The following is a 27473-nucleotide window of genomic DNA, read 5'->3' on the forward strand; positions in this document are numbered from 1 at the left end:
TATTTTTGGGACAGAGAGAGACAGAGCATGAACGGGGGAGGGGCAGAGAGAGAGGGAGACACAGAATCGGAAACAGGCTCCAGGCTCCGAGCCATCAGCCCAGAGCCTGACGCAGGGCTCGAACTCACGGACCGCGAGATCGTGACCTGGCTGAAGTCGGACACTTAACCGACTGCGCCACCCAGGCGCCCCACCCTTTGCCATATTCTAACAGAGAAGCAAATCACAGGTTTTACCCAAATGGAAGAGGAAAGGGTTACACAAAGGCTTGGATGCCCTGCAGTTCCTCAAAAAGGTAAACATGGAATTACCGTATGATCCTGCAATTCCACTTCTGGGTGAATACCTCAAAGAACTCAAAACAGATATTCAAATAAATATTTGCATACAAATGTTTGTACTAATACTATTCACAGTCACCAAAAGATGGAAACAACTCAGACATCCATCAATTAATGAATAGGTTTTTTTTTAAGTGATTTAGTCCTACTATGAAATATTATTCAGCCATAAAAAGGAATGAAATACAGATATATGTTACACATGGGTCCTATATTCTTAGTTTATTATTAAACCTATCTAAAGTCCTTATTTCCATATATTTGTAGTTATGTAATTTCCATTTAATTCTATTAGAGATTCAAATTCCCTGGTGAAAATCTTTACATGTTAATCTATTTTTCTCCACATTTTCTTCAAATTTTTTTAACATACCAATCACATTTATTTTATAGTTCTTATCCCTAATTCCAGTATCTGCAGCATACGTGGATCTATATCTATTGTCTATTTTACTTTTTCTCTTGGTTTTTCATTACATTTTCCTTTATGGTGTGTCTAATAAATATGTACTAAAGGACAAATAAAGTGTATACAGTGGTTATATGTGTAAAAATCTATCTCTTAGAAAAGTATTCATCCAACAAGTATTTAGTGAGCACCGACTGTGTACCAGGTACCACTTATAAGTGATGCAATAATAAAAAGAATATAATCCCTTTCAGCAAAGAGTTTACAATCCAGTGCGGGCTGTAGGCATTTAGCCCATCATTAAAATGGGCAAAAAGGCCCATAAAATCTGCACTCCCCACTATACCTTACTTCAATTACCTCGTCTCTGACTTCTCTCTCCCTTGATCACAGAAGCCACAAGACTCCTTGCTGTTTGTTCAACATCAAGTACCTTTCAACCTCAATACCTATATGTTTTTTCTTCTTTCTGCCTAGTATGCTCTGCTCTTCCTGCTGCTAGCCACATGACTTGCCCTGTCACCTCTTTAGATGGCTTGCTGAAGCGATTTAAAATTGTCAATAGATTCACCCACTCCCCGGCATTTCCTCTTCTCATTCCCTGTCTTATGTTTCACCATAGCATGTACTGTTTATTATTTGTTTATTGTCTGTCTACTTCTTCTATAGTATAACCTCCATGAGGGCAGAAGTTTTTTATTGCTGTTGTTCATGACAATATCCATAGCACTTCAAATAATGCTAGACAAACAGCGTGCACTTAAATACTTAGTAGATGAATGAATGCATGATTTAAAATGTGACGGGCAGGGGCACCTGGGTGACTCAGCCAGTTAAGCATCCGACTCTTGGTTTCAGCTCAGGTCACGATCTCAGAGTTCATGACATCAAACCCCGCATTCCACTGACAATGTAGAGCCTGCTTAGGATTCTCTCCCTCCTTCTCTATCTCTCTCTCCTCCCTTCCCCTACTCATGCACACATACGTGTGTGCTCTCTCACAAAATCAATAAATACATGAATGTTTTGAAGTAAATAAAATAAAATGTGATGGGAGAAGTGTGGGGTACTAAGAAAAGATAGCAGGGGCCTTAATCTAATCTAGACAGTCAAGGGATGTCTTTGTGAGGAATGTATGTGTAAGCCAACACCTAAACAATGTGGAGACCATCAAGAATGAAGACAGAAGCAGAATCAACACACACGACAGAATTTAGCAGAGAAGTTTCAAGAACCAGAAAGGTGTCTTACATGGCTAGTCTACACAATGTAAAGGGTGAACTGGCACGCTATCAGTCTGAAGAGAGAAACCAAGGCCAGCTATTAAAAGGATTTAAATGAGTAGCCATTCACAAGTTTTTAAACACAGTCACAAGTTTTCAACATATAGCTGAATTTGGATTTCTGCAAGGTCTCTCAAGCCCCCAGTGTTGAAAATTTATTAGATGGGACCAAGACTGGCTACAAAGAGACGAATTAGAATGTTGACAAAGTAATCCAGATTAGATGATGGTAACTGGAACTTGGGGTTAGCATGAGCAAAGAAAGAAGTAAATGGATCAGAAAGATCGATAGATGAATTCTCTGTAGTTGTATTTATCAAGAATGACTCTACATGTCTAGCTTGAGGAAAGATGTGGAAACTACCACCACTTTCCCAGGCATAAAAGAATCAGGTTAAGAAGTTTACAGCAAGAGTCTGCAAACATTTTCAGAATGGGCTAGGCAGTAAATATTTCAGATTTGGTGGGTGACATAGTCTGTCACAATTACTGAACTCAGTCATTATAGTGAAAAAGCAGCCATTGGCAATATGTAAAGGAATGAGCACGGCTGTGTTCCAATAACACTTTATTTATAATCAGGTGTGCCAGAGCCATAGCTTGCCAATCACTGGTTAGAGAGAAAATTCTGAGCTGAGCTTTCAGCCTGTTACTATCAAGGTACCTCAGAGGCATCGAGCAGAACTGTTTCAGAAGCACCTGCAAATGTAGTTCTGAAGTTCCAGAGAGAGCTAACACAGATACAGACAGGTTCCAGATGGAAGACTGCCCCAGGGCAAGTGTGTACAGTAATAAAAAATTTCCTTCTCAGAACCCAAAATAAAACCAACATTTACAGAACAAACATAGGAAGAACAATCAGCATGAAAACTAAGAATAAGCATTCAAAATACGCTAAAAAATACAAAAACAAAACCAGAATGAGTAGTGTGTCAAAAGGGAATATTTTGAGAAGGAGAAAATGATCAAGAGACTCAAATGCTTCAAAAAGATAGAGAGAAGATCAGGATTACAAATTATAAACTGAATTTAGTGAAAAGGAGAGGTTGCTGGTAGCCTTGGCAAGAGAAAGTTCAGTGGGAATGAGGAAAGAAGCCAAACTATGGCAGATTAAAGACTGAGTGAAAAGTGTAGAAATGAAAGCAAGTGAGGACAATTCTTCTAAGATGTGTGGCTGTGAAAGGATAGAGATAACTAAGGTGACAGCTGTGAAGGGGCAGGGGGTTACTGTGCTCCAGGAGGCAGAGGAACACATTTCTTTCCACTAAACTGGAAGCAGTGGTGAGGGATCATGGGTATTGTGTTTATCACCACCTGCTTCCCGGTTAGCCTGGGATCAGTACATTTGTTGACTGAGGATTTTTAACAGCAAGGGCAATAGGAAGGTGCTGAAAGACAAGTTTTAAGATATGGAAGAGGGAAAAGATAATCAGTAAAAACTATAGCCCATGAAGTCTATAAGGGATACATCTAGAGCCTGACAGGAAGAACTGGCTCTACTGAGGATAACAATACCTCTTCCTTATAACAAAAAAACAAAACAAACAAACAAAGGATGAATACAGATTAAGGTAAACATGGGCAAGAAGTGGAGGATATTAATAAGGGCCAAGCTTGTTAACTGTCCTGTAACACATGAAAGGTTCCTGCACAATAAAGAATTGTCCAGCCCAAAAACTAACCATAGTTAACACTGAAATTTTAAGTTTTTATAGATTAACTCAAATCACAGATTAAAGCCTACATAGGGACACTCTTCTAATCAGGGAGGAAAAAAAAAAACAAACTATATATATACAGAGAGTAACTTTTCCCCGGGAAACACATGCATACACACACACACAAACCCACTCACTTCAATTTCTGCATTTCTTAGAAACCTTCAGCTGCTGAAGCTGCTTACTGAGGAATTATGTTTAGGATCTATGATCATCCACAGCTGTATCACTTTCTACCAGAAACACATTTATAATTTATGTGTTATGTATATGGACAGAAACTCAACATAAAGATACACAGAGAACATCATAATCCTTCAAACATTAAACACATATCATCATTAAATGAAATCCAGAGATCTAAGAAAACATTTTTAAATCACCAAGATTTTTCCTATTAAATTATAAGCCAATACTGCTCATGACTAAACGGGAGAAGATATCTGCAAATGACATATCCAATAAGGGGTTAATATCCAAAATATATAAAGAACTTATACAACTCAACACCAAAAATCAAATAATCTGATTAAAAATGGGCAGAAGACCTGAATAGGCACTTTTCAAAAAAAGCAAAAAAAAAACAATACAGATGGCCAACAGACACATGAAAAGATGGCCAACATCACTAATGATCAGGGAAATGCAAATCAAAACCACAATAAGATATCACCTCACACCTGTCAGCACAGCTAGACTCAAAAAGACAAGAAAATAGTGGCTCAGTCGGTAAAGCATCTGATTCTTGATTTCAGCTCAGGTCATGCTCTTCTAGTTTGTGAGTGCAAGCCCTAAGTTGAGCTCTATGCTGACAGCACAGAGCCTGCTTGGGATTCTCTCTCCCACTCTCTCTCTACCCCTCCCCAGCTCATGCGCACACGTGTACTCTCTCTCAAAATAAATAAGTAAACTTAAAAAAAAAGTTTCAAAAAGCAATAACAGGTGTTGGAGAGGACATCAAGGAAAAAGAACCCTCATGCGCTGTTGGTGGGAATGTAAATTGGTGTAGTCACTACAAAACAACAATATGGAAGTTCCTTAAAATATTAAAAATGGAGGGGTGCCTGGGTGGCTCAGTCAGTTAAGTGTCCACCTGTTGATTTCAGCTCAGGTCATGATCTCACAGTTCATGAGTTCGAGCCCCACTGACAATGCAGAGCCTACTTGGGAATCTCTCTCCCTCCCTCTCTCCCTCTGCCCCACCCTTGCTCATGCTCACTCTCTCTCTCAAAATAAATAAATAAAAATTTAAAGAAGTGAAATATCCTATGATACAGTGATTCCACTACTGGGTATTTACCCAAGCAAAACAAAATCATGAATTCAAAAAGATATATGCACCCTTAGGTTTACTGTAGCATTATTTACAATAGCCAAGATATAGAAGCAGCCCAAGTGTCCGTAGATAGGCAAATGGATAAAGAAGAGGTGACGTGCGTGCACATACACACACATATACACATACTGGAGTATTACTCAGCTTTAAAAAAAAAAATTAGATCCTGCCATTTGCAACAACATGGATAGACCTATGATGCTAAGTGAAATAAATCAGAGAAAAAGATATACCATATGATTTCATTTATATGTGGAATCTGAAAAAAAACAAAAAATAAATTCATACCCATAAACACAAAGAATAAACTGATAGTGGCCAAAAGAGAAAGGGGTTAAGATATGGGTAAGTGGTTGAAGGGGTATGGGAAGTACAGGTCTCCACATGTAGAATAAGTCACAGAGATAAAAGGTACAGCACAGGGAATATAGTCAATGGTACTGTAATAGCATTGTATGGTGACAGGTGGTAACTACACTGTAGTGAGCACAGCATAATGTATAGAGTTAGGGAATCACTATGTTGTACACCTGAAACTAATGTAACACTGTGTGTCAACAATACTTCAGTTTAAAAAACATTGATCGTGAAATACAATGCATAAGTGGCTTCTTGCTCCTTTTAACTTATGCCATTTATTTTTTTTTTAACATTTATTTATTTTTGAGACAGAGAGAGAGAGAGCATGAACAGGGGAGGGTCAGAGAAAGAGGGAGACACAGAATCCAAAACAGGCTCCAGGCTCTGAGCTGTCAGCACAGAGCCCGACACGGGGCTCGAACCCACGGACAGCAAGATCATGACCTGAGCCGAAGTCGGACACTTAACCGACTGAGCCACCCAGGCACCCCGAACTTATGCCATTTAAAACAATCCAGCAGTGTCTGGATGACTCAGTTGGTAGAGCAAGGTGACTCTTGATCTTGGGGTTCTAAGTTTGGGTCCCATGGTGGATGTAGAGATTACTTAAAAATAAAACATTTTTAAAAAATAAAATAAACCAGGGTCAACAATACTGATTTATTTTAACCTACACATATATATTCTATAAAAGCAGTAAGTGCATTTTATCTTACACTTTTGACAAAATATTTGACTCAAGGACATGTATATTTCAGTAAAACAGTTGCTCACCTTGACTACTCCATCAAAGCCAGGGATTGTGTTAACCTTTGCTTTCTTAGCTAATAATTTGCTTTCAATCTTGTCACCCATGGCTTGAATGGCATGTGTGTCAGGTCCAATGAAAATGACATCTTCTGCTGCCTGTGAAGAAATACAAGTCAAATTTTATGAGAAAAACAATACAGTGCTTGATACAGAGTCACAACCTTATAAAAAGAAAAACCCATACATATATTTACTAATCCTTTACCCACCCAAAACAACCTAAAAGCAAGCATTTGAGCCATTAAAATATATAATGTCGTATATAGTTAAAGTACACAAAGATATAGAAAACAAAGTCGGGTCAAAGAAAAATAACAAAGATGAATTCCTGCTTGATGTTAACAGTATTCTCTGGAACAGCCATGGCTGTGGTGTTATTTTTTATATATAGTATGCTGCCACCTAACCTAAACAGTAGGTTCACCTTTAAAACACCTTATAAACCTTTGTATTCTCTAAACCCTGCAGCACACTGCCCAGTTCAACACAAATATCCACTTTTATTAAATACCAACTCTGTGCTAGGCTTAGAGCTAAACACAGGGGACAACATGGATGAAAACCACAGGATATCCGCTAATTCAAGGGAACGAGATCACTGACACCTCAGGGAAATAGACAAAAGAAAGCAGAGAATGTTTACATCTTTGTGACTATAAGAAATGAGTCAAGAATACAGTGGGAATTTACCAGGTAGAGTTACAGTTTCAACAAAAACTGTTCTGTATAACTCATATTTAGTTCCCCAGCAATAGATCTACCCCCTCTGTGTTTGTGGTATTATAATGAACAAAATGCTAGTGAATTTTGCTAATGAACTAATTAGGGACAGAACAAAATATGATGTAGTTATTAGTGCCACTACAGAGCATGGTTTACAGAAGTAAAGGTGAGCCTTGCTGAAGTAAAGAATGAGGTTATTGGGTAAAGAATGAAGATTAAACATGAAAAAAAGGAAAACCAGATTGTATGCTGGGCGCCATCTGGGTAAGGTGCCTATCGATTCTCCAGTGATCTTTGGTTGGGTCAGTATAAAGAATAAACCGTGTATTTTATGTCTCACATTCTATTGGCCTTGGCACCTAAAAAGACTCGGCTTGGGGGAGCTTCATTCTCCCTGTATTATCCAGAGTGGTTACTGCAGTGTGTTGCTTGGATTGGCCTCTCGGTCATTATGAACCAAGAAGATTACACACACCCACAGCAGAAGGTGGAAGGAGAACAGGGAATCAACAAAAGGAATGTACAAAGAGATAAATAATTAGGACATACGATGACTTAAATTTTGCACATGCTAAACTGAGAGGTCAATGAGATAGTGTTCAGAAAGCTGACAGAGAGGTCTAGAGGCTCTAAGATGAGTCCAGGCTGAGATACGGAGTTTCAAAGGCATTAAATGAAGGAAAAAGTTGAAAGTTGCAGATGAAATCACTCAGATAAAATGCATAGAAAAGCTGATGCTTTTAAACTCAGAATGTATACTTTCCCTCATGCCCAAAAACAAGACAGAAGGGAATTTTTAGATTCTAAAATAATAAAGCCTCCTTTTCTTTGTGTGATAATAGGAATAGCCACCACCTTGCAAGTCTGGTTGAAGGATTAAATAAAATAATGTAAAACATCAAGCTGAATATCACAACTATCAGTTATCTGTTAACCAGAAGTCCTGATAAAAAGAGAACATGAGAATAGTATGACAGCAAGGTCCACAGGGACCCTAAAATACATCACAGGAACCCAAATACCTACAATTACCAGTTACAAATGGCATAATGCTAGGTAAGAAACCTTTTCAGCCAAAACAGATGCTCATAAAGTACCTCTCCATCAAATGTTTGTATTTAGTTGTAATAGGACAAACTTTTCTTAATTAAAAAAAAAATCTTTTGTGGAACCCCAAAATGTAGATAGAACACATGAAAAGTAGAGCTTCTCTATAAGAGGGGAATGTGACTGCAGGCCCACATCTCCACATGCTGTTGGTCTCCAGCTCAATAAACTACCACAGCAACTACCATATTCATTTCTCTTTATCCCAAACCTGCAACTCACTAAATGCTAAGTCAAAAGAAAACAATCATATTTCAACTATCAACTGTCTTTCCATATTCTCATTTTACTTGCTAAGATGGAGGTATTTTTATTATAAATGCTGTTTTAAAATACCACTATGCTAGATAGATATAACCAAGTAGTCAGAATACCCACGCAGACAGTTCGAGAAATAATATAAATGAGAACATCCAAAATACATTACGATTGTACAGTAAAAGTTCTGATTAACAAGGGCCCAACAACTAGGAACCACTCATCAACTAGATTTTTCTCATGGATTCTGATTTGAGAAAAATTACTCACCCCAAAATGCAAAAACTACCAAGAAAAAAAGCTCACATCAAGTATTTAGTAACTATTCTTTTCGTCCCATTCAACAGAAAAGAAAATTAGTCAGTAGTAAGCTGGGTAACTAACTACTCAAAGAGATGTTCCAATGAACCAATTTCCTTTTTACCTACATTTTGGTAGTATTCCCTGGGTTAGCCTTTAAATGTAATTAAAGCAAAATGAGAATGCAGAATCCTGGCTCCTGACTCCCACAACTCCTTGACAAATAGAGCAAGGATGCAGTTAGGGTAAGACAGTATGATAACTGCAAAGTGATGGAGCAGGTTTTAAAAGTTCTGAGATTTTGACCAAAGTCATTGCATGATTTAGAAGGTAAGGCAAGAATTTATCCACCCTCTTGATAATCTTCTGTTAACCCTGTATCTTATTGTTATCCATCTAATTGTCAATTTCCTTCAATCACAGTAAGTCTTTTTGACATTCCACAGCAATACAACTTACTTCTGAAAATATGCTTTTTAGGGACTTTGTAAATTTACCATGAATGATACATATAATACCTGAAGGCAGATAGATGTCTTACAGTCATGGAAAAAAAGTGTTTTTTTAATATTTTTTAATGTTCATTATTTATTTTTTAGACAGATAGAGACAGAGCACAAGTGGAAGAGGGACAGAGAGAGAGGGAGACAGAATCCGAAGCAGGATCCAGGCTCTGAGCTGTCAGCACAGAGACCGATGCAGGGCTCAAACTCACAAGCCGTGAGATCATGATCTGAGCCAAAGTCAGATGCTTAACTGACTAAGCTTCCCAGGTGTCCCAAAAAGTGGGTGTTTTTTAAATGGCATTGGAAAACATTTTAAGAGTGATATATAGGAATATCCAAAAAGCTGAAAATCAAAATCCAAAAAGCCAAAATCACTGCTCTAAGATTCCTTCCCCTTGCTAAATTCTGTGATTTTATGATTCTGGTCAAATTTTGATAGAAGAATAAGAAAAAGGGTTGGTTTTGAACAGCATCTTAGGGGAATAATGAGATTTAACTTACAATAGGCTTTACATTGTAAATGAAGAACAGAAATAATCATCACTTGTAAAAAATGTCTGATGCATAATAAATTCTCAGAAATACAACAGTTACTAAACTGCTTTACTATGAATTCAGATTTCTTTTAAATGCATACACATTAGGCTCACCAAGAATTACTACTTCGATAATTATAAAACCAGGGTCAGACAAGAGACATAGCCATGAAAAAATTGCGGAACTGCCCAATGGACTCAGATTCCAGACCTTAATGTATTCCTTGCTAAAAGAAAGGAATAATACAAAATACACTTCAGTTAGAAAAGGTCAGTTCAGGATTGGTGCAGGGAACTTAGTACATGAGATAAAAAAGTGAGCCAGTGAAAAAGCTTCCAAAAATAGTATGATTATGTCAAAAGCATACAGTAGCAGATAGAAAGGCTAACTCTTGAATATGATAACAGTATGAACATCAAAAAGAATTGGAGCGCCTGGGCAGTTCAGTCAGTTAAGCGTCTGGCTCTTAAGGTTGGCTCAGGTCATGATCTCACCATTTATGGGTTTGAGACCTATGTTGGGCTCTGTGCTGACAGCGTGGGGTCAGCTTGGAATTCTTTCTCTCCTCTCTCTCTGCCCCTCCCCTTGCTGGCACACACATGCTCTCAAATAAATAAACTTACAAAAATTAGTAATAGGGAGATTACAAGGTTAATTCATCTTTTCAAGTCCTCAGAATAAACCTTTTCCTGCTATCTCTGTTCAAACTTAAACTTCTTGGACATGTATCACTCATTTAAAAAAATATATGCAGTTCTTTTAAAAAAGCAATATAGAAGAAAACTAACTTCACACATAAAACTAAGGAAATAAAAAGGTCAAGATAAAATCCCATACAATGTTTCTGTAAGGAAAAAAAATATGGATGAGAATACTGTATATGAAGGAAAGAAAAAAAAAAAAACGAGAAAAACATACCAACACATAATAGATTAAAACTGTTACCTGCTGTTTCAAAACAAGCTGAAAGACATGTTAAAGTAATAGGACACATTAAATAACATAAATCAGTATTAGAAATGTTCAGAAATGAAGTGACTGACCTCAAGATGCAATCAGAAATTAAAATATCTTTCTAGAAATGAAGACGAACCCAGAGGAAACTCAAGAGTGAATAAAGAAAACAGCTAATGCCTTACAAGAAATAGAAAGTGAAAGAAAGACATTATTCTAAATTTAAACATCAAGAAAAAAAACTATTTTTAAAAGACGTAAGAGAAAATGACAAAATAAAGAACATCCAACATATGGATAAGAGGAGTCTTTCAAGAAAATTAAAGCAAATACTAAAAACTCTATTTCAAGAAAACCGTCTTAAAATTGAAAATACATAGCAAAAAAAATACTACAGTAAACCTGAGAAATTCAACCCAGAATGACACATTCTAGCAATACTGCTTAAAAGAAAAAGAAAAAATGCAAGGAAAAAAAAGAATATGTCATTTATATAAAAGAGAAGTTTAAATTATCACCAGACTCTGGGGCGCCTGGGTGGCTCAGTCGGTTGAGCGTCTGGCTTTGACTCAGGTCATGATCTCGTGGTCTGTGAGTTCGAGCCCCGTGTCGGGCTCCGTGCTGACAGTTCAGAGCCTGGAGCCTGCTTCAGATTCTGTGTCTCCCTCTCTCTCTCTGGCCCTTCCCTGCTCATGTTCAGTGTCTGTCTCTCAATAAATGTTAAAAAAAAAATTTTTTTTTAAATAAATTATCACCAGACTCTGACAACAATAATCCATGCCAAAAGAAAACTGAATAATGTGGTCAAGAAAAAGTATGAGCCAAGGATTTTAAATCCAACAAAACTGATGTCCAAGTATTGCAGAGTAAACATAATGATAAGCAACAACTCCGGGCCTTTTTCTGAGGAATCGAGTAAAATAGGGGTTTGCAAACTACAGGCTGTGAGCCACATATGGCCTGCTACCTGTTTCTGTCCAGTCCGCACTCTAAAAATGGATTTTAGGGGGGAAACATTTATGGAAAAAAAATTAGAATACTGTATCATGATATATGTAAATTACATGAAGCTGAAAGCATTAGTTTACATGTTGTATGGCTCCTTTCTCATGACCACAATAAGACTATTTGCAACACACTGGATGGCCTACAAGGCCAAAAATAATTGCCACCTGGACCTTTACAAAAAAGTTTGTCCACTCCTTTACTACAGAATGAGCTTCAGAAAACCAAAATGACTAAAAAGAGGTCAACATAAATGGTCTATAGCTACCTGAGAGAGTATACTTTATACTAGCTGTATTTTCTGACAGTACAGATACAGTACAACTACTTTTAAAGCGAGGGAAGAATAGAAAGATGATGTGTAAAACTTCTTTAATGTTTTCAGTAATCATATCGGTGTTGACACTGCTATCCTGAGGTTGCTGTGTGTGTATTACTGACACGTAATTATGAAGGCTTCTAATTTCATCATCTCCCCTGTCCCTGAGAGTCAGAACTCTAAATATGAAAGAATGACAAAGAAGAGGGTAAGTAAAAGTTCTGCAATCCTGAATTTTAATTATAAGTATCACTATAAACACAGGAGGTATTTTTAATCTCACATAAAGCACAGTCTATATACTTTTATTTCATGTTATATATAGAAGAAAATTGTTGCATATTTATAATATAGTATATATATTATGCAACATCTATACTATACATTTAGATTTTATGTACCCTATTTGGGCTTGGGGATAGCATTATATCTAAATACACATATTAGGGGCACCTGGATGGCTCAGTCGGTTGAGCATCCAACTTCAGCTCAGGTCATGATCTCACAGTTCATGAGTTCAAGCCCCGCGTCGGGCTCTGTGCTGACAGCTCAGAGCCTGGAGCCTGCTTCAGATTCTGTGTCTCCCTCTCTCTCTCTGCCCCTAACCCACTCGCATTCTGTCTCTGTCTCTCTCAAAAATAAATAAACGTTAAAAAAATTTTTTTTAATAAATACACATATTAAATGTATTAGAATGTTATATATTCTATTAATGGAACATTGTTAACACATACATCATACGTAATACACATATGTAACATAAAACGTGTTAAAAAAAATAAACTTGTTAACAAACATATCTTCCTGGCCCTATAAACTGAAAAGGCCTACAAACGATGACCATGAGTAGCAATGACCATGTCTGGCATGCTGTGGCCTCCGATACCATTTTTTAAAAAACCAATGCATCTTGATAAGATGGCTGATTAAAGGCCTGGAGCAGGAAATGTAAAACATAAGCCTAGAATGTCTTGTTAGACCAGAGAACAAGGAAGCTATAAAAGATTACGAGGTCAAGTCAAAAAGAGCATGAACCAACTTAGGACCCACTGGCCTGAGAGAAACAACTTAAGCTTCACTAATAATTCCAACAGATTTAAGCCTACAAAATATGTTTTAATCTATGATTTCATAATGACACTTTTTATAAGAATTGGGTCAATTGTGAATAAGGAACCGATTCATTACCTCAAAAACATAACATAAAAGTAAAGAATTAGGCATTTATCTTGCTCTTTCTAAAGGAGTCGTACCGCTAGGTAACCAAACAATAAATGTGGCAGAGTCTCTTTATAAGTATATTCTAATTAATTAACGAAAAAGATGTTAAAGTATCACCATTTTGCAATCCAGTGAAATACTAAATATAGACAGTAAGCATCGACCGTTGCTTAGATCTTAAAAAGTGCTAACAAGACACTAATGTGCTCCTACAGTCTTGGCCAAATGCATCAAAACCTGAATCTGATCCCATCTCTGAATCCAGGTGTAGGAATCCAATTTGTAGAAAATGCCAAGAATGAAGGAAAACACTGACCTGCAACTCGAGTCTGCAATAAACTAAGTCTGACAAAAATTCTACAAGTCAATAACCCAGGGTTCTTCAACAGAAAATTGTAAGGAAAAGGTATGAAAAGAGAACCTATGGATTAAGAGAAATTTAAAAGACATGAAAGCTTAAAATAAATGGGCAAGACAAACCATAGTGTCTAGGGATGCACGTTTGGACCACAGAATTATTTTTAAATGCAAGAAAATGATTACTACAAAACTCAAGTAGTGAGCACATATAGGGAAAGACTGGAGGCTAAGATGGACATGGGTCACATGGACAAGAATCAGGGCAAACGTCTCATGTCTAGACCTATGTAGTGATTCCAAGATTAATTTACCCTAGGCAAGCCACACATTTGTCTTGCATAGTTTTTCCTGTATCTTTTGTTTTATGATAAAAATTTCAAAAACAATTTCACAGTAGCCATCAGCTTATAGGAGTGAAACCAATGGCTGGACCAGGAGCAGACAAGTAGATGGGTGAACACTCCCACCCTCACCATCCAATATTCTACCAGAGGCCTCAGGCTGTGCAGTGTACCTGTGTGTGATTAAAGAAGACTGGAGTCCAAATCCTAATTCATTTTCCTCCACGTGGACTGTGGGGTATCAATAAAGAGAGGTGCAGAATAACCCTAGTAAAGGGTGTCATCAGCCTCCAACGCCCTACATTTATAAGAGTCATTTTCTTTAATGTGCTAGTCAGCTCACCATGCATTAAGAACCCAATTTATGTGACTAAAAAAATTAGGATTAAGAACATTAATGAATTTTTTTTTTTTAACGTTTTATTTATTTTTGAGACAGGGAGAGACAGAACATGAACAGGGGAGGGTCAGAGAGAGGGAGACACAGAATCCAAAACAGGCTCCAGGCTCTGAGCTGTCAGCACAGACGCAGGGCTCAAACCCACGGACCGCGAGATCATGACCTGAGCCGAAGTCGGCCGCTTAACCGACTGAGCCACCCAGGCGCCCCAGAACATTAATGAATTTGACTGATATGGGAGATAGGTGACAGAGGAGAGACAAAGTTTCTATTTTAAAATTCTAAATGTAAACATAAACCAACACAATTTTTTCATTTGTTTGGGATCTTAATCACAAGATCAACTGAAACTTAATGACATACTTACAAACTGTATTTAGCTTACGGTACACTGTATATGCTGTGACTTAGTTTAACCAAAGGAATCTGTCTCTTTCTCTTTCAATATTACCAGTATCTGGATTTCATTCAGTCTAGTGTATATTTTGTATTAAGTGTCTACTTGGCATAGTGCACTCAAGTAATATTATTACTTCCAGATGATTGCCATGTACAATATTTAGTTAGAGAAATAGACTAGTAGTAACTTTCCCCACTGTAACAATTGGCAGAAGTCAGGTTTTCTAGGTGAGGAATATAGTTACACATAAAACCTTGTTTTTCATTCACAGGAAGTGAGCATTACAGCAAAAGAAGACTTTCTACTTCTAATATTTGGTAGTGAGTGGAATGATTTCCATTTCTACTTTCCAACTATTACTAAGTCAGAAAATGGTTAAATTTCTTTTATTAAATGTTGGGTTTCTGACAAAGGTACTTAGGGCAAGCAAGAGGTTTTTGATACATTTGGTACATTTTAATTTAATAAAAACCTTTTTAAAAAACTATAAATCGCTGAATATCTCTGTAGTTCCTGGGTCAGCTTTTCAAGCTCACAGGGAAAATGTTTTTGGTTGTTTTGTTTTGTTTTGTTTTTTAATTCTAGTTAGTAGATCCTATATTCACATTGGAAATGTTCTTTCCACTTTAGAAGATTAAGATTAAAGTCTGTCGGTGTTTGCCATCTCTTTTGTGCCTATCTGGTTTTTTCTTTTTATTTCCTTGTAATCAGCACTGAGATCTATTTCCAGAGTCTAACTGATTGTAAAGAAGAAAGACGCTGGGCACTTAAGCTTCACCGTTCTCTACTCTTTGTGCAGATCAGGATACTAAAAAGAGATGAGTTCACAAAAACCTGAGTGGGCTGTTAACCTTTTTTTTTTCTTCAGGGGAAATGTAGATGCAATAACATTTCCAGCTGAAAGACTCATTCTAAGTTCCTAATGTTTGAGAATGCAAATGAAGTATTTTGTCTTTTCTGTGCCTGGAGGTGTTATGTGAGAAAACAGAAAGAGGTTTCTAGGATTAGTTCCACAGATTTCCTTTATCATGTAAACTCTCAGACTCCTTGCAATGACAAGAATCAAAGAAAAGCAATAGAGAAGATACCCAGAGAAAATAAATTCAATAACTTCCTCAGCAATCGCTTTGAGAAAATTAGAGTTAAGTAAAAAGTCAGACGTTGGGATGAATCCTAGCCTCCCCTCCTGTAAAGAAACTCTAGTTTTAATATTTAGAACATTTTAAAAAATACATTAGCAAAATACTGGCAATGAGTTCAATAACACTAAATTTTCTCAGAAGAAATTGCTAAATTTATCACCCAGAGACCTGGCATCTTCAAGAAGTTAATTTATATTATAATGGCAATAATGCTTTCATTAAAGATACAGGTACAAATTTTCAAGTTTTTCTTTTAGAATGTATGTTTTTTAAAGGACAAAGTAAGAAGCTTCACATTTAAATTTGTTATGTAGTGCTAAGGTTCTCCTTATGTAAACTGGACACAGAAATTAGTTATGAAGTTGTAATTTCCTTCTATGCTCTTCACATAAAATATTTTATATCCCCACATTCTGGATATTAAAAATGAGGTGCTTTCATTTCTCCCTGATCCAATTATTTTTAATGTTTCATGAATACTAAAATTAATTGGTACTTTTGGATTGAAAACAAATACTTTTCCAGTACAATTTTGGAATATACCATATAATAACTATGAAATTAGATAAGCAATTTTACGGTGTAAGTAAAAAAATAACTTAAAATTTAATAATACTTCAATTAGCATGAGGGGGTGTTAATACAGATGTCTCATGACTCAGCTTCCTGTTCATTCCTCACAGTCCATTAACATTTACTGCCAGTAGTGACTAAGAATAGTAAGGTGGTAAACTGGTGAAAGGCCAGTGAACTTTTGTTTAGTCCAAATATTAGATATGAAATTTAATTTAAATTTTTTAATTGCTCTGGGATATGATCTGAATTATGTACTTTTCTTATTTCCTTTGGAAGTATTTATGAATTTATTGTAAAATTTACTACAAGCAGAAGTCCTTCCACACTCCTTGCTTAATTTACTGCTTTCTGGAACACATCAAGTTTTCGATACCACTACTGGATGGAAATAAGAACCGTCATTTGTAAGTAAACCATACTCTACTGAAAGTTGGGATACTCTTTTTTGTTAGCACACTTAATTGCCATACTCTAGGATAACCAACAGTATAAAGCTTATTTCAAATACTGAACGGAAATGCTAAAAAAACAGAGATCATGATTTTTAATTAATTGCCAAGAACAACAGACTAATTCCCCACTCTATTCAGCACAGTCTAACCCATCAACCTGCAACTTTCACTCTTTGGTTTAGTTATTAACTAGAATGCAATGAAGACAAAGTGACAAGAAGATGTAGTGGAATGACCCAAATAGAGGTTAATTTTTCTTTAGGTAGGAAACATTTTTTTTAATTTTTTAAAGTTAAATAAATACTAATATTTTTTATTGACTTATTTAACACTGTCTACAGGGCACTATTTTCAGGCTTACTTTATCCTAAACACCACTTTACAGATAAACATTTCAGTCCGCAGGTTTCTAGTTTGTTCACAAAGTTAGTCCTTAATTTATTCTACAATCCACAGTAATGTCTTACGTTGTAGAACATCTCAGTTTTAAAAGGTTTTTTGGGGGCAGCTGGGTGGCTCAGTTGGTTAAGCATCCGACTTCGGCACAGGTCATGATCTCGTAGTTCATGAGTTCAAGCCCCGCGGTGGGCTCTGTGCTGACAGCTCAGAGCCTGGAGCCTACTTCGGATTCTGTATCTTCCTCTCTCTCTGCCTCTCCCCTGCTCACGATCTGTTGCATGTGTGTTCTCTCTCTCTCTCTCAAAGGTAAATAAACATTTTTAAAAAATTTTTAAAGGTTTTTTGTATCTTATGCTTAAAAAGAGGGAGAGGCTAAGAAACCAGCTGGCCATAAATAATCATCCCTACTGACAGGTCAGTAAAATTAGGATCCAAGGGATGGAATCAACTGCCCACTGTCACTAAATGGGTAAAGTAATGGAAATAAGACAAGACTAAGACCCTGTCACCTTCTCATGCCATCCCACACACTTGTGAACAGGTTCAGGTGGCCAGTGCTTATTCAACAAGTCAAAGACGATGCACTGACTACTGACAGTGAGCATACATCAGGTATGCCTGGCACAGTCCTAGGACATAACTACAACCCTAGCATCCACCTGACTAGCGTCCCTTTCTACTCTTAGAAGCATGCTGGCTTGGACAGATCTGATTTCTGCACACAAGGAGTTTACAGTCTGGGAGAACAAACAATACGTACCAAACGACAGAAATAATACATGGTAGACAGTAAATGCACTAAAAAAGCTAAAAGTAAATAAATAGGAGTCCAATGGGGAAATCAAAGGCTTCACACAAAAAGGGAAGCATTTGAGGGAAAAAGACAACTAGGATTTGGAAAAGCAGCATGGGCAATCAAACATTTAAGTATACAGAAAAACACCTCTCACTGGTCTGTAAAGGGTTGTATGGTCATCAGAGGAGGATGATGAGGTTATACACAACCAGTGTTCATCCAGACACGTCTCCTCTTTCTCTGAAGTCCAACAACAACCAGATCTCAATTATAGACTTCTTTGGTGTACAACTCAACAGCTAGTCATGCATTCATTCTACAAGTACCTGTCAAGGAGCCATGCTGTGTCAGGCACTGTGCTAAATCTAGGGATACCATGACAGACAAGACAGAGATGTTATCACTGCTCCCTTAGTTGACATACCAACTAAGAGGATGCAATATGCCAAGCAATTAAAATCACAATACAGCATGAGTACTGTGATAGTGTGAGTCTAGAATACTCTGGGAAACCAATAATGGTAACTGGAATAAAGCAAACATGGGTGGAAACTGTGAGCCAAATGAAGTTTATTAAACATGAGTGTAGTATTTCAAAAATTCCAACTTTTGCTTCAGAAAATTTCTACCTTCAGTTGTAGTAAATATGCAACAATTTTAATGCGCTCAGATCACCTGATATTTCTGACTTTCTCAGAAATCCAATCAGGGCCTTCCTAACTTCTGATAAATGAGATTTCAGAATGCAATCTTCTCCCCTCATTTAAGTCAATTCTGTAACTTGACTGAGGGAGAAAACGGACACCATATATAATAGGCTAAGCTTCATTTTACATCAACATCCAGTAAGCATAAATCCCAGCAAAATGATATCCTTAAAATGTTTTACCAGCCAGTGTGACTCCCTTCAAACATGTGATCACCACCCTGACATAGGCTTTTGGAGTTCTGAAGTTACAACTGACACCACCCGTACACCCCTCAGCTCCCATGCCACTTAGATCAGACAAAACAATGGTCAAGCAGGGTTTTAAATAATTTTATTGAAAGAAAGGCAGTAATTAGGAGCAGCAAAGTATAATAGTTAAAAGCAGGGACTGTGGTGCCTGCCTCAACTCCAATTCTACCATAAACTACCTGGTTGGCCATTGACAAGTTACTTAATCACTCTGTGCCTATTTCTGAACCTGTAAGGATTCAATGGATTGATATATGTAAGGCACACAGAGCAGAGGGGACCCACAGTAAGCTGCTATGTAAGCAAGACTTTGAAGTCAGTTGGCTGGTGAGGACACTCTGCCTGCCTTCCTGCGTGCCCATGTCTGATGCATTCATGGAGCCTTGTTCCTGAGACAGGAATACTGCTGTTAGCCCCTTAGCCCTAACTAACTCAGACCCTTCCTGAAGAGGCTAACCTACCTCTTCCCTACACCTTTCATCGCTTCCTCTCAACTGGCTCCTTCCCCTTGGCCAAAAACACTGCTTGCTTGAATACTTGCTTGCCCTCCCAACATGTGACTCAAGTAGAGGCAAGCAATCTTCCAAAAAAAGAGCAAGACACTATTCTCAAGGAGGAAAAGATGTTACACAGACAAAATTTCTTTGAAATGACTGTCACAATACAGCAGTAAGGTAGCCTTTGGTAACGGAAATGCCAGAGAAGGGAAGCACAAACGGTGCTGGAAAACTGACTAAAAGAAAAGAATCGCGAACTACTGCTTGAGGAACACAGCCTTCCAGACAACGGTGAGCCACTAGAGAGTTCTGAAACACTTCAGGAAGATGAGCACGGCAGCGGTATTGAGATGGCTCCAAGGAGGAAAGACTGAGGTGAAGAGATCAGTGGCCCAGATGAAAAGGAGGAAGTGAGGAGGTACTGGAACAGCAGTGGCATCTAGCAGGAGGAAAGAGGTCAGAAAAGCTGCAGTGATACTAACAGGAGGCCTGGCCAGAGATTTAGGGGGAATGAACACATTAAGAAGGGTAAGGGAGGGGAAGAGCCAAAGATGACTATAAGGCTTTTCAGGCCATAAAACTCAACTGAAATGCGGAACCAAAAAGCAGGTTTGGTTACAAGGACAGTGAGATTCATTCTGCTCATTAGTGGCTTGTTAGTAGGACAACCAGGGGGAGACTCCAGGGGGGATATTCTTACCTGGGCCTGGAAATGTCTTCAGTAAATCAGATACCAAACCAATCATATAATTTCTTGTGATAAACTATTCTGCATTTGAAACCTCACATTACCTATATAATCTTTACTGTCATATACTGTGAAATACTTCTGACAGATTTTAAACAGTTATTATTACCTTCAATATTTCACTTCCAAAACAGAAAAAGTGTTTTTGGAGTACTACTGTTCATGCTATAAAGCAATATGGTTTAGGAAGTTATTCTGTTTTAGCAGCTCAATTTTGACACTGGAGTTACTCTACTTGACCAAAGACTTCAACTCTGGTTTAATAATGCTATGTAATTATGGGTGCTTGGGTGGCTCAGTTGGTGAAGCGTTCGACTTTGGCTCAGGTTATGACCTTGCAGTTCAGGAGTTCAAGCCCTGCGTCAGGCTTTGTGCTGACAGCTCAGAGCCTGGAGCCGGTTTTGGATCCTGTCTCCCTCTCTCTCTGCCCCTCTGCTGCTTGCACTCTTGGGTCTCTCTCCTCTCTCCAAATATAAACAAACATTAAAAAAAATTTTTTTAATAATAATACTATGTGGGGCACCTGGGTGGCTCAGTCGGTTGAGCGGCCGACTTCGGCTCAGGTCATGATCTCGCGGTCCGTGAGTTCGAGCCCCGCATCCGGCTCTGTGCTGACAGCTCAGAGCCTGGAGCCTGCCTCAGATTCTGTGTCTCCCTCTCCCTCTGCCCCTCCCCTGCTCACGCTCTCTGTCTCTCAATAATAAACGTTAAAAAAAAAAAAATTTAAATACAGTCTCCTGTCTTCTTTAGGTTACCTTTAATAGAGCCCTCAAGAAATTCAGTCCTTTTCCAATAGGACTATCCAATCCATAAGAAATTAAAGAATTTTCAAATTGACCATGTGTAAATTGATTTGGAGGCTTTTTTTTTTTTTTTAAATGAGAAAATAGCACAGAAATTACCTTAGGTTGGACAGGTGTAACTTTAAGGGCTTAAAATAAGAACTTACACTATTGGGAGGAAAAATTATAATCATTGATTACACTACTAAATATTCAAGATATATCTTCAAAATAATTGTTTCAAACTGACCCATCTGTAAATTTCTAAATAAAATAGAAAGAAGTTATTTAAAATAATGTTAAGTCTTCTATTGTAACAACTTGGGATGATGTCACAGGTCATCCAGAGACTACACAAAATATATCCCCACCTTGTGGTCAGCTTCATGAAAACAAACAGACTAAAATTAGCATTAATCCCTGTATCTTCCCCAAAACTTCATTTCTATCACACATACCATTTGACTTTTATTTCCAAGAATTCCTTTTCTCCACATTAGCCGCAATGTGCTAAGACATAATTCTGGTTCCTCCAGACATGCTTACCTACTTTCTCCAATTTTTTCATCACAGAAAATACTTAATCCATACATTTAAACATTAACAATCAGGGGCGCCTGGGTGGCTCAGTCGGTTAAGCGTCTGACTTGGGCTCAGGTCACGATCTCACTGTCCGTGAGTTCGAGCCCCGCATCGGGCTCTGTGCTGACTGCTCAGAACCTGGATCCTGTTTCAGATTCTGTGTCTCCCTCTCTCTCTGACCCTCCCCCATTCATGCTCTGTCTCTCCCTGTCTCAAAAATAAATAAAACGTTAAAAAAAAATTTTTTTTTAAATAAATAAACATTAACAATCAACCAGTATGAATGTACTAAGCACCCACAGAGTGGTGCTTCTGATGTCCGAATTCCACATCTATCAGGCAGCCAGATCCTGCACAACTCTATTTGGGGCTGGGAGCATAAATCCCTGGCCTCTTCGAGAGCATAATTCAAATCTTTTGGGAAGACCAGACATGTTATAAATCTAACATTAATATTTATATAAGCTACTATATTTTACATATATTTTATCAATGCAATTAATTCTCAATACACAGAAGATTTTTAGTTCTGAAAATAATTCCTCCACAGCATTTCTGAATTCATTGTTCACATTCTCAGCTGATGAGAATGTAAATCGAATGTTACTGAAAATGATTACTAGGCCCTACACATTCAAATTAAACAACACATTCTAAGATTACTTCTATATTATCGTTACTTTTTTATTTTCCCTATTATTCTACACTCCGCGTCCATTTAGTAGAAATAACTGTACCATATACTTTTTGATCTGCCCAGAGTCTCTTTCCAATGGCCACAACTACATAAGCGCTTACCAGCACGAGAGTGAAATATATAGTAGACTAAATATATTTGCAGAGATATACATCTGTTTCAAACAGACCACGGAGTAGTCCATTTCTGTCCAACTAAAAAGGGAAATTTTTAAATAACTGGAGACAAAAAACTTCATGACATGTTAAATTCTATAAAACTCTAATTGTAGTGTCCATAAATAAAGTTTTATTAGAATACAACCATACCCATGCATTTCCTGTGGTCTAGGGCCACTTTCACACTGCAACTACAGAGTTGTGTGGTGACAACCGAGTTGATCAGCTGTGACAGTATGGCCTGCAAAGTCTAAAACATTTATCAGTCCTTTACAGATGAAGTTTACCAAACACAAGCTTATATGACAAAAGGTTTAAAAGTCCAGTCACTATAATTATGAGCGCCAGCTGAATCATCCTGCAGAGATGCCTTACATGTGTTTTCTGCATTTATAAACATCTATCTACTTACGAGGGAATTTAGGGCATCAAATCTCTTCCATGAATGGCCCAAAGGTAGACAATCCACCTCTTACTCATCAAACAAATATATATGAGCCAGATACAGTTCTAGGTACATGAGGGAATAGTAATGATCAAAACAAAACTCCTGTGGTTGTGTAGGTTACTAAGTATCTATCAGGCACCAATACATATTTTGGAGAAAAATAAATTGGGAAACGGGAATTAAGAGTGTGAGGTGGGGAATGGTAACCTACAATTTTAATAGTAAAGTTAGGGTAGGCATCTTTGAGAAGATGACTTTAGATAATGGCCTAAAGAAGATCTATTTGGGGGTGCCTGGGTGGCTCAGTCGGTTATGCATCCACATCTTGATTTCATCTCAGGTCACGATCTCAAGGTTTGTGATTCGAGCCCTGCCTCAGGTTCTGTGCTGACAGTGCAGAGTCTGCTTGGAATTCTCTCTCTCTCCCTCTCTCTCTGCCCCTCCCAAACTTGCTCGCTCACTCTCTCTCTCTCTCTCAAAATATATAAATAAAAACTTAAAAAAGAAAAAAAAAAAAGATCTATCTGGAGGGACAGTGTTCCAAGCAAAGACACTAGCAAGTGAAAATGCCCTGAGGTTGTAAGCATATGTTAGCTCAAAGAAGAACTAAAACAAAGGAAGCAAGAAAGAGTAAAATAATTAGGTCAGAACAGTGCAGGGAGGTCAGGGGGAGTCTTAAAGGACTTTGGCTCTGATTCTAAATGAAACTGGAAGCTATTAAAGGTATTTCATGGCTTGGTTTTTAGCCAAGAAATGCTTTGATATCTGACTTACATGTTGACAGATCACTCTGACTGGGTTTTGTGAATACTCTTGAGGGAGGTAAGGATGGAAACCTGGAGAGCAAGAAGGAAGCCAAAGCAACGATGCAGAGGAGAGGCCCTGGTGACCAGACTAGACGGCAGCGTGGGGAGTGCTGAGAAGTGGTCAGATTCCAAGCTTATTTCGGAGAGAGAGCCAGGAAAACCAGCCCCCTTTCTGAAACATCCTTCCCCCTTTTGTGGGTCTGTGCTTCTCCTCTACCATCTTATCTAAATACTGCCTGTCTCCGAGGCCTCGTCCAAAAGCCACCTTCTTCATGGGACTTTCCACGACACTATTCCCGATCAAAAGTAATCGCATCATCTGACTTTCCCGAGAGGCCATCTACCACACTCTCCTCCCCGCTGCATCTCTCCCCAATCAACCTCTTCAGGGCAGTGAACCTTTTTCAACTTTTTTTTTTTTAAATTTTTTTTTTAACGTTTTATTTATTTTTTGAGACAGAGAGAGACAGAGCATGAACAGGGGAGGGGCAGAGAGAGAGGGAGACACAGAATCGGAAGCAGGCTCCAGGCTCTGAGCCATCAGCCCAGAGCCCGACGTGGGGCTCGAACTCACAGACCGCGAGATGGTGACCTGAGCTGAAGTCGGACGTTTAACCAACTGAGCCACCCAGGCGCCCCTTCTTCAATTTTGTACTCACCAGCATCTGCCCCCATGAAGGAATCAAATTAGTTAAGCTCTAAATTTCTCCTGGCTCAAAAAGTCCATGATTTTTTTCTCCATGTGTACTTCATAACTCTGAAAAAGCTACAATGATGAAACACAGCTTTATAAGGGCACAGAGCTTTTAGAATAGGTATCAATTCCTAGGGAATTGACTACACAAATACAAAATCTCTTAAGTAATCATTTCAAACACACAAACACACACACACCTACCTCTTACATAAAGTGTGACAATTTTCTCTCCCAACTACACTCAATCCCAAACCTATCAGAATTAACCACTACTTTCATGCAATACCTACACCACATATACTCTGCTGCAATGATCACACTGCCCTATGATAAGAGGGTGTAACAGACATTTTGTGGCAGAGTTAGCCAGCTCACAACTTTCCTGAACTGTCCCTTTTCCCAACCACAGCCAAAGACCCCTCAACTGCAGCCCTTTTGAATGATGTGATCTTGCCCCCTGAACAGAGATGATTAGAGCAAAAAGCAGCTAACCCAAACTACATCTATCATAGTCCCTTTCCTAGGAATGAGGACAGAAAGAAAAAAGGAGCTCTCCTCTTTTCAGGATGCCAGCCCTAAAATACATAAGCTCAGGGGCTATGAATTTGCCTGTTCCACCAGGGCCACGAGAGCAGAGAAGCAGCAGGTGAAAGTAAACAGGCAAGCAGAAAGATTTTGAAGAAGCAAAACCACAAAGAAGAGCTAACACCTTGCTAACCTGCTTCTAATACTTTTCTCAAGCCTACCTATCTTCTACCTCTTGGATCCCTTAACACACGCACATATGATATGCAGATAGTTCTGGCAACAACATTAAAGCAACTCACAGCCCTGAGACAGGTTCCCCAATAAGTGAGGATTAATGCTTTAACCTCTGGGTTTCTATAATTTTCATTAAATATTAATAAATGAGTGTTTTATCAGTCCCCAAATCCAATGCAAAAATCAGTCCCCAAATCCAATGCAAAAATAGTCTTAAAATAATACACACTCCATCAACACTTTTACACACAAATTTTTCTAAAAGCACATCACACAATTCTGGATCTCTCTGCCATTCTCTTGGATCTGTACCATTGTGTAAGTCAACTGTGTCCTTAAGCTGGAGATCCTCATAGTTGCAATATGGCCGCGAGCAGCACCAAGCCCTCTCACTCACAAAAGGTGTGGGAGGAGAAAAGGGGAGGGGCAAAAAGCTTTAACACCAATGCTCTCCTAAGCACTAGAGAGATTCTCTCCTGGGAATCTCAGAAAAGCTTCTCATCATGTTTCGTTGACCCAGACTGGCTTAAGCCTTCATTGATCTATCCCTATATCAATAATTGTCAGGGAAGACAATGGGATCATAACTGGTTTAAATAACTCACCCACAGTATAAGGGATGTTGTACCAGCAAATGGTCCACTACAACGTGAGTGTACACGTGTGCAGGTGCATACCTGCCATATACAAGCAGTCATTTAAGCATGCATGTGTGGTATAACCATCACCTGCTAGCCAGACAAAAAGTCAAAGAAGCATATCAGTAATTAACACTGGTGGGAATTTATCAAAGGAGACAGAACTTCAAGTGGCCACCTTGACCTAGACTGCCATGTATTCCCTTTATATCCACACCTACCTCTTAACTGCTCTTGGGATTGAAGACCAAAGGTTCCTATGGGCTCTCTTACTGGAGCGTCAAGACCAAATAATCCAGTCTTGGGGAAATAAACCATTATGGGAAGAGGAATGATTCTTGGTATTAGATGAACATTTGAAGGTAAGGCTGGGACTTACTGACAAGTATAAATTAGAAGACACCTTTGTTTTCACAGAGAGGTATGTCCTGAGAACAGGACGGAATTAAGGAGGGCATCTGCAGGTGGGCAGGTATGAGACTTTACCTACTTCTAAAGGAGTATGTAGCTTAAATCTTTCTACTCATATCATCATATTCTTCATTCTGATGTGCATTCTTCTTGTAGTAATAAACAAGTACATCACATTATGTCACCACATGCTTTAATTCCCCTAGTGGCTTCCCAGTGCCATGTAGATGAAAATCCCAGCTTATTACAAAGGTCCAACTGATCTGCCCTCAGCCTACCTTTCCAAACTGTACCATGTGCCTCCTCATGCACTATTCTCCGACCACACCAGCTTCTTTCTCTCCATCAGCAGGCTCATCTCATTCCTGCCTCAATACATTTACACCTGCCAGTCCCTCTGCCCGGAGAGGGCTTACTGTGGAGCTTCCCTCGCTGCCCACTCCTTCTCATCTTTCAGCTATTTCAGTTCAAATGTCACAACCTTCTCTGCACCCCACCACACACATATCCACATCCACACTCACCCCTTTCCCACCTCACCCCACACACACCCTAAGCTATGACGCTTCTATACATGACTGCCTTTGGGTCAGACACTAATCCCTGATCCAATCAATTATCAATAGAGTGACAGGATCACATGATAAAGAAAGCTTGGTAATTTAAACAACAGGAACCACATGCTACAGGCAAAGAGAATCAACAATTCAAAACAAAAAAAAGTATTAGTGAGACCAAACTGAGCTGAAAACACAGAAATGATTAACCAGCCAAGCCTACCATGATCTCAGTTTCCTAAAAGATCATGAGAGCATTTAGGGCCAAAAAAGTAAATTATTGACCCAATTCAAATACCAGCTTCAGGTTTTAGCCTTCTTTTCAGTAAAATACAGTTATCAACGTTTCTCTTATTCATTAGAAACACAGCAAGCAAGCAAAAAAAAAAAAAAAAAAAAAAAAAAAAAAAAAAAAGAAACACAGCAAGCATAGAAGGAGGAACATGAAAGTCCCTTTGAGCATCTCTAAGAGAATGCACATGAGCTATTATTCAACAGCAGTTTTTATCAACTTATCAATTATACTTCATAAATCAGTTATTTACAGAAGAATTATTACTTCAAAGTACACGTATTTAACTTTATTCTGTAAAAATCAAGGTAAAAAAACAAACAAAAATTAACAAACTGAAAAAAAAATGCTGTTTTATCTTGTGTCTAAGTTGTTTCTTAAAATAAA

General features: G+C 38.2%; 1 protein-coding gene across 7 annotated transcripts in view; it reads right to left on the bottom strand.

Moving 5' to 3' along the window:
* The window catches only part of PCCA (propionyl-CoA carboxylase subunit alpha), a 413047-nt gene that overhangs the window by 292724 nt on the left and 92850 nt on the right, over positions 1-27473 (bottom strand). For all 7 annotated transcript variants that reach the window (XM_078432172.2, XM_078432163.2, XM_078432167.1 and 4 more), the window contains one exon: positions 6222-6353. In XM_078432172.2, coding sequence (XP_078288298.1) covers positions 6222-6353 — 132 coding nt within the window. The remainder of the gene's footprint in view (positions 1-6221; positions 6354-27473) is intronic.

This window comes from Panthera onca, chromosome A1, assembly GCF_046562875.1.
Source record: "Panthera onca isolate mPanOnc1 chromosome A1, mPanOnc1 haplotype 2, whole genome shotgun sequence".
NCBI classification, from domain to species: Eukaryota; Metazoa; Chordata; class Mammalia; order Carnivora; family Felidae; genus Panthera; species Panthera onca.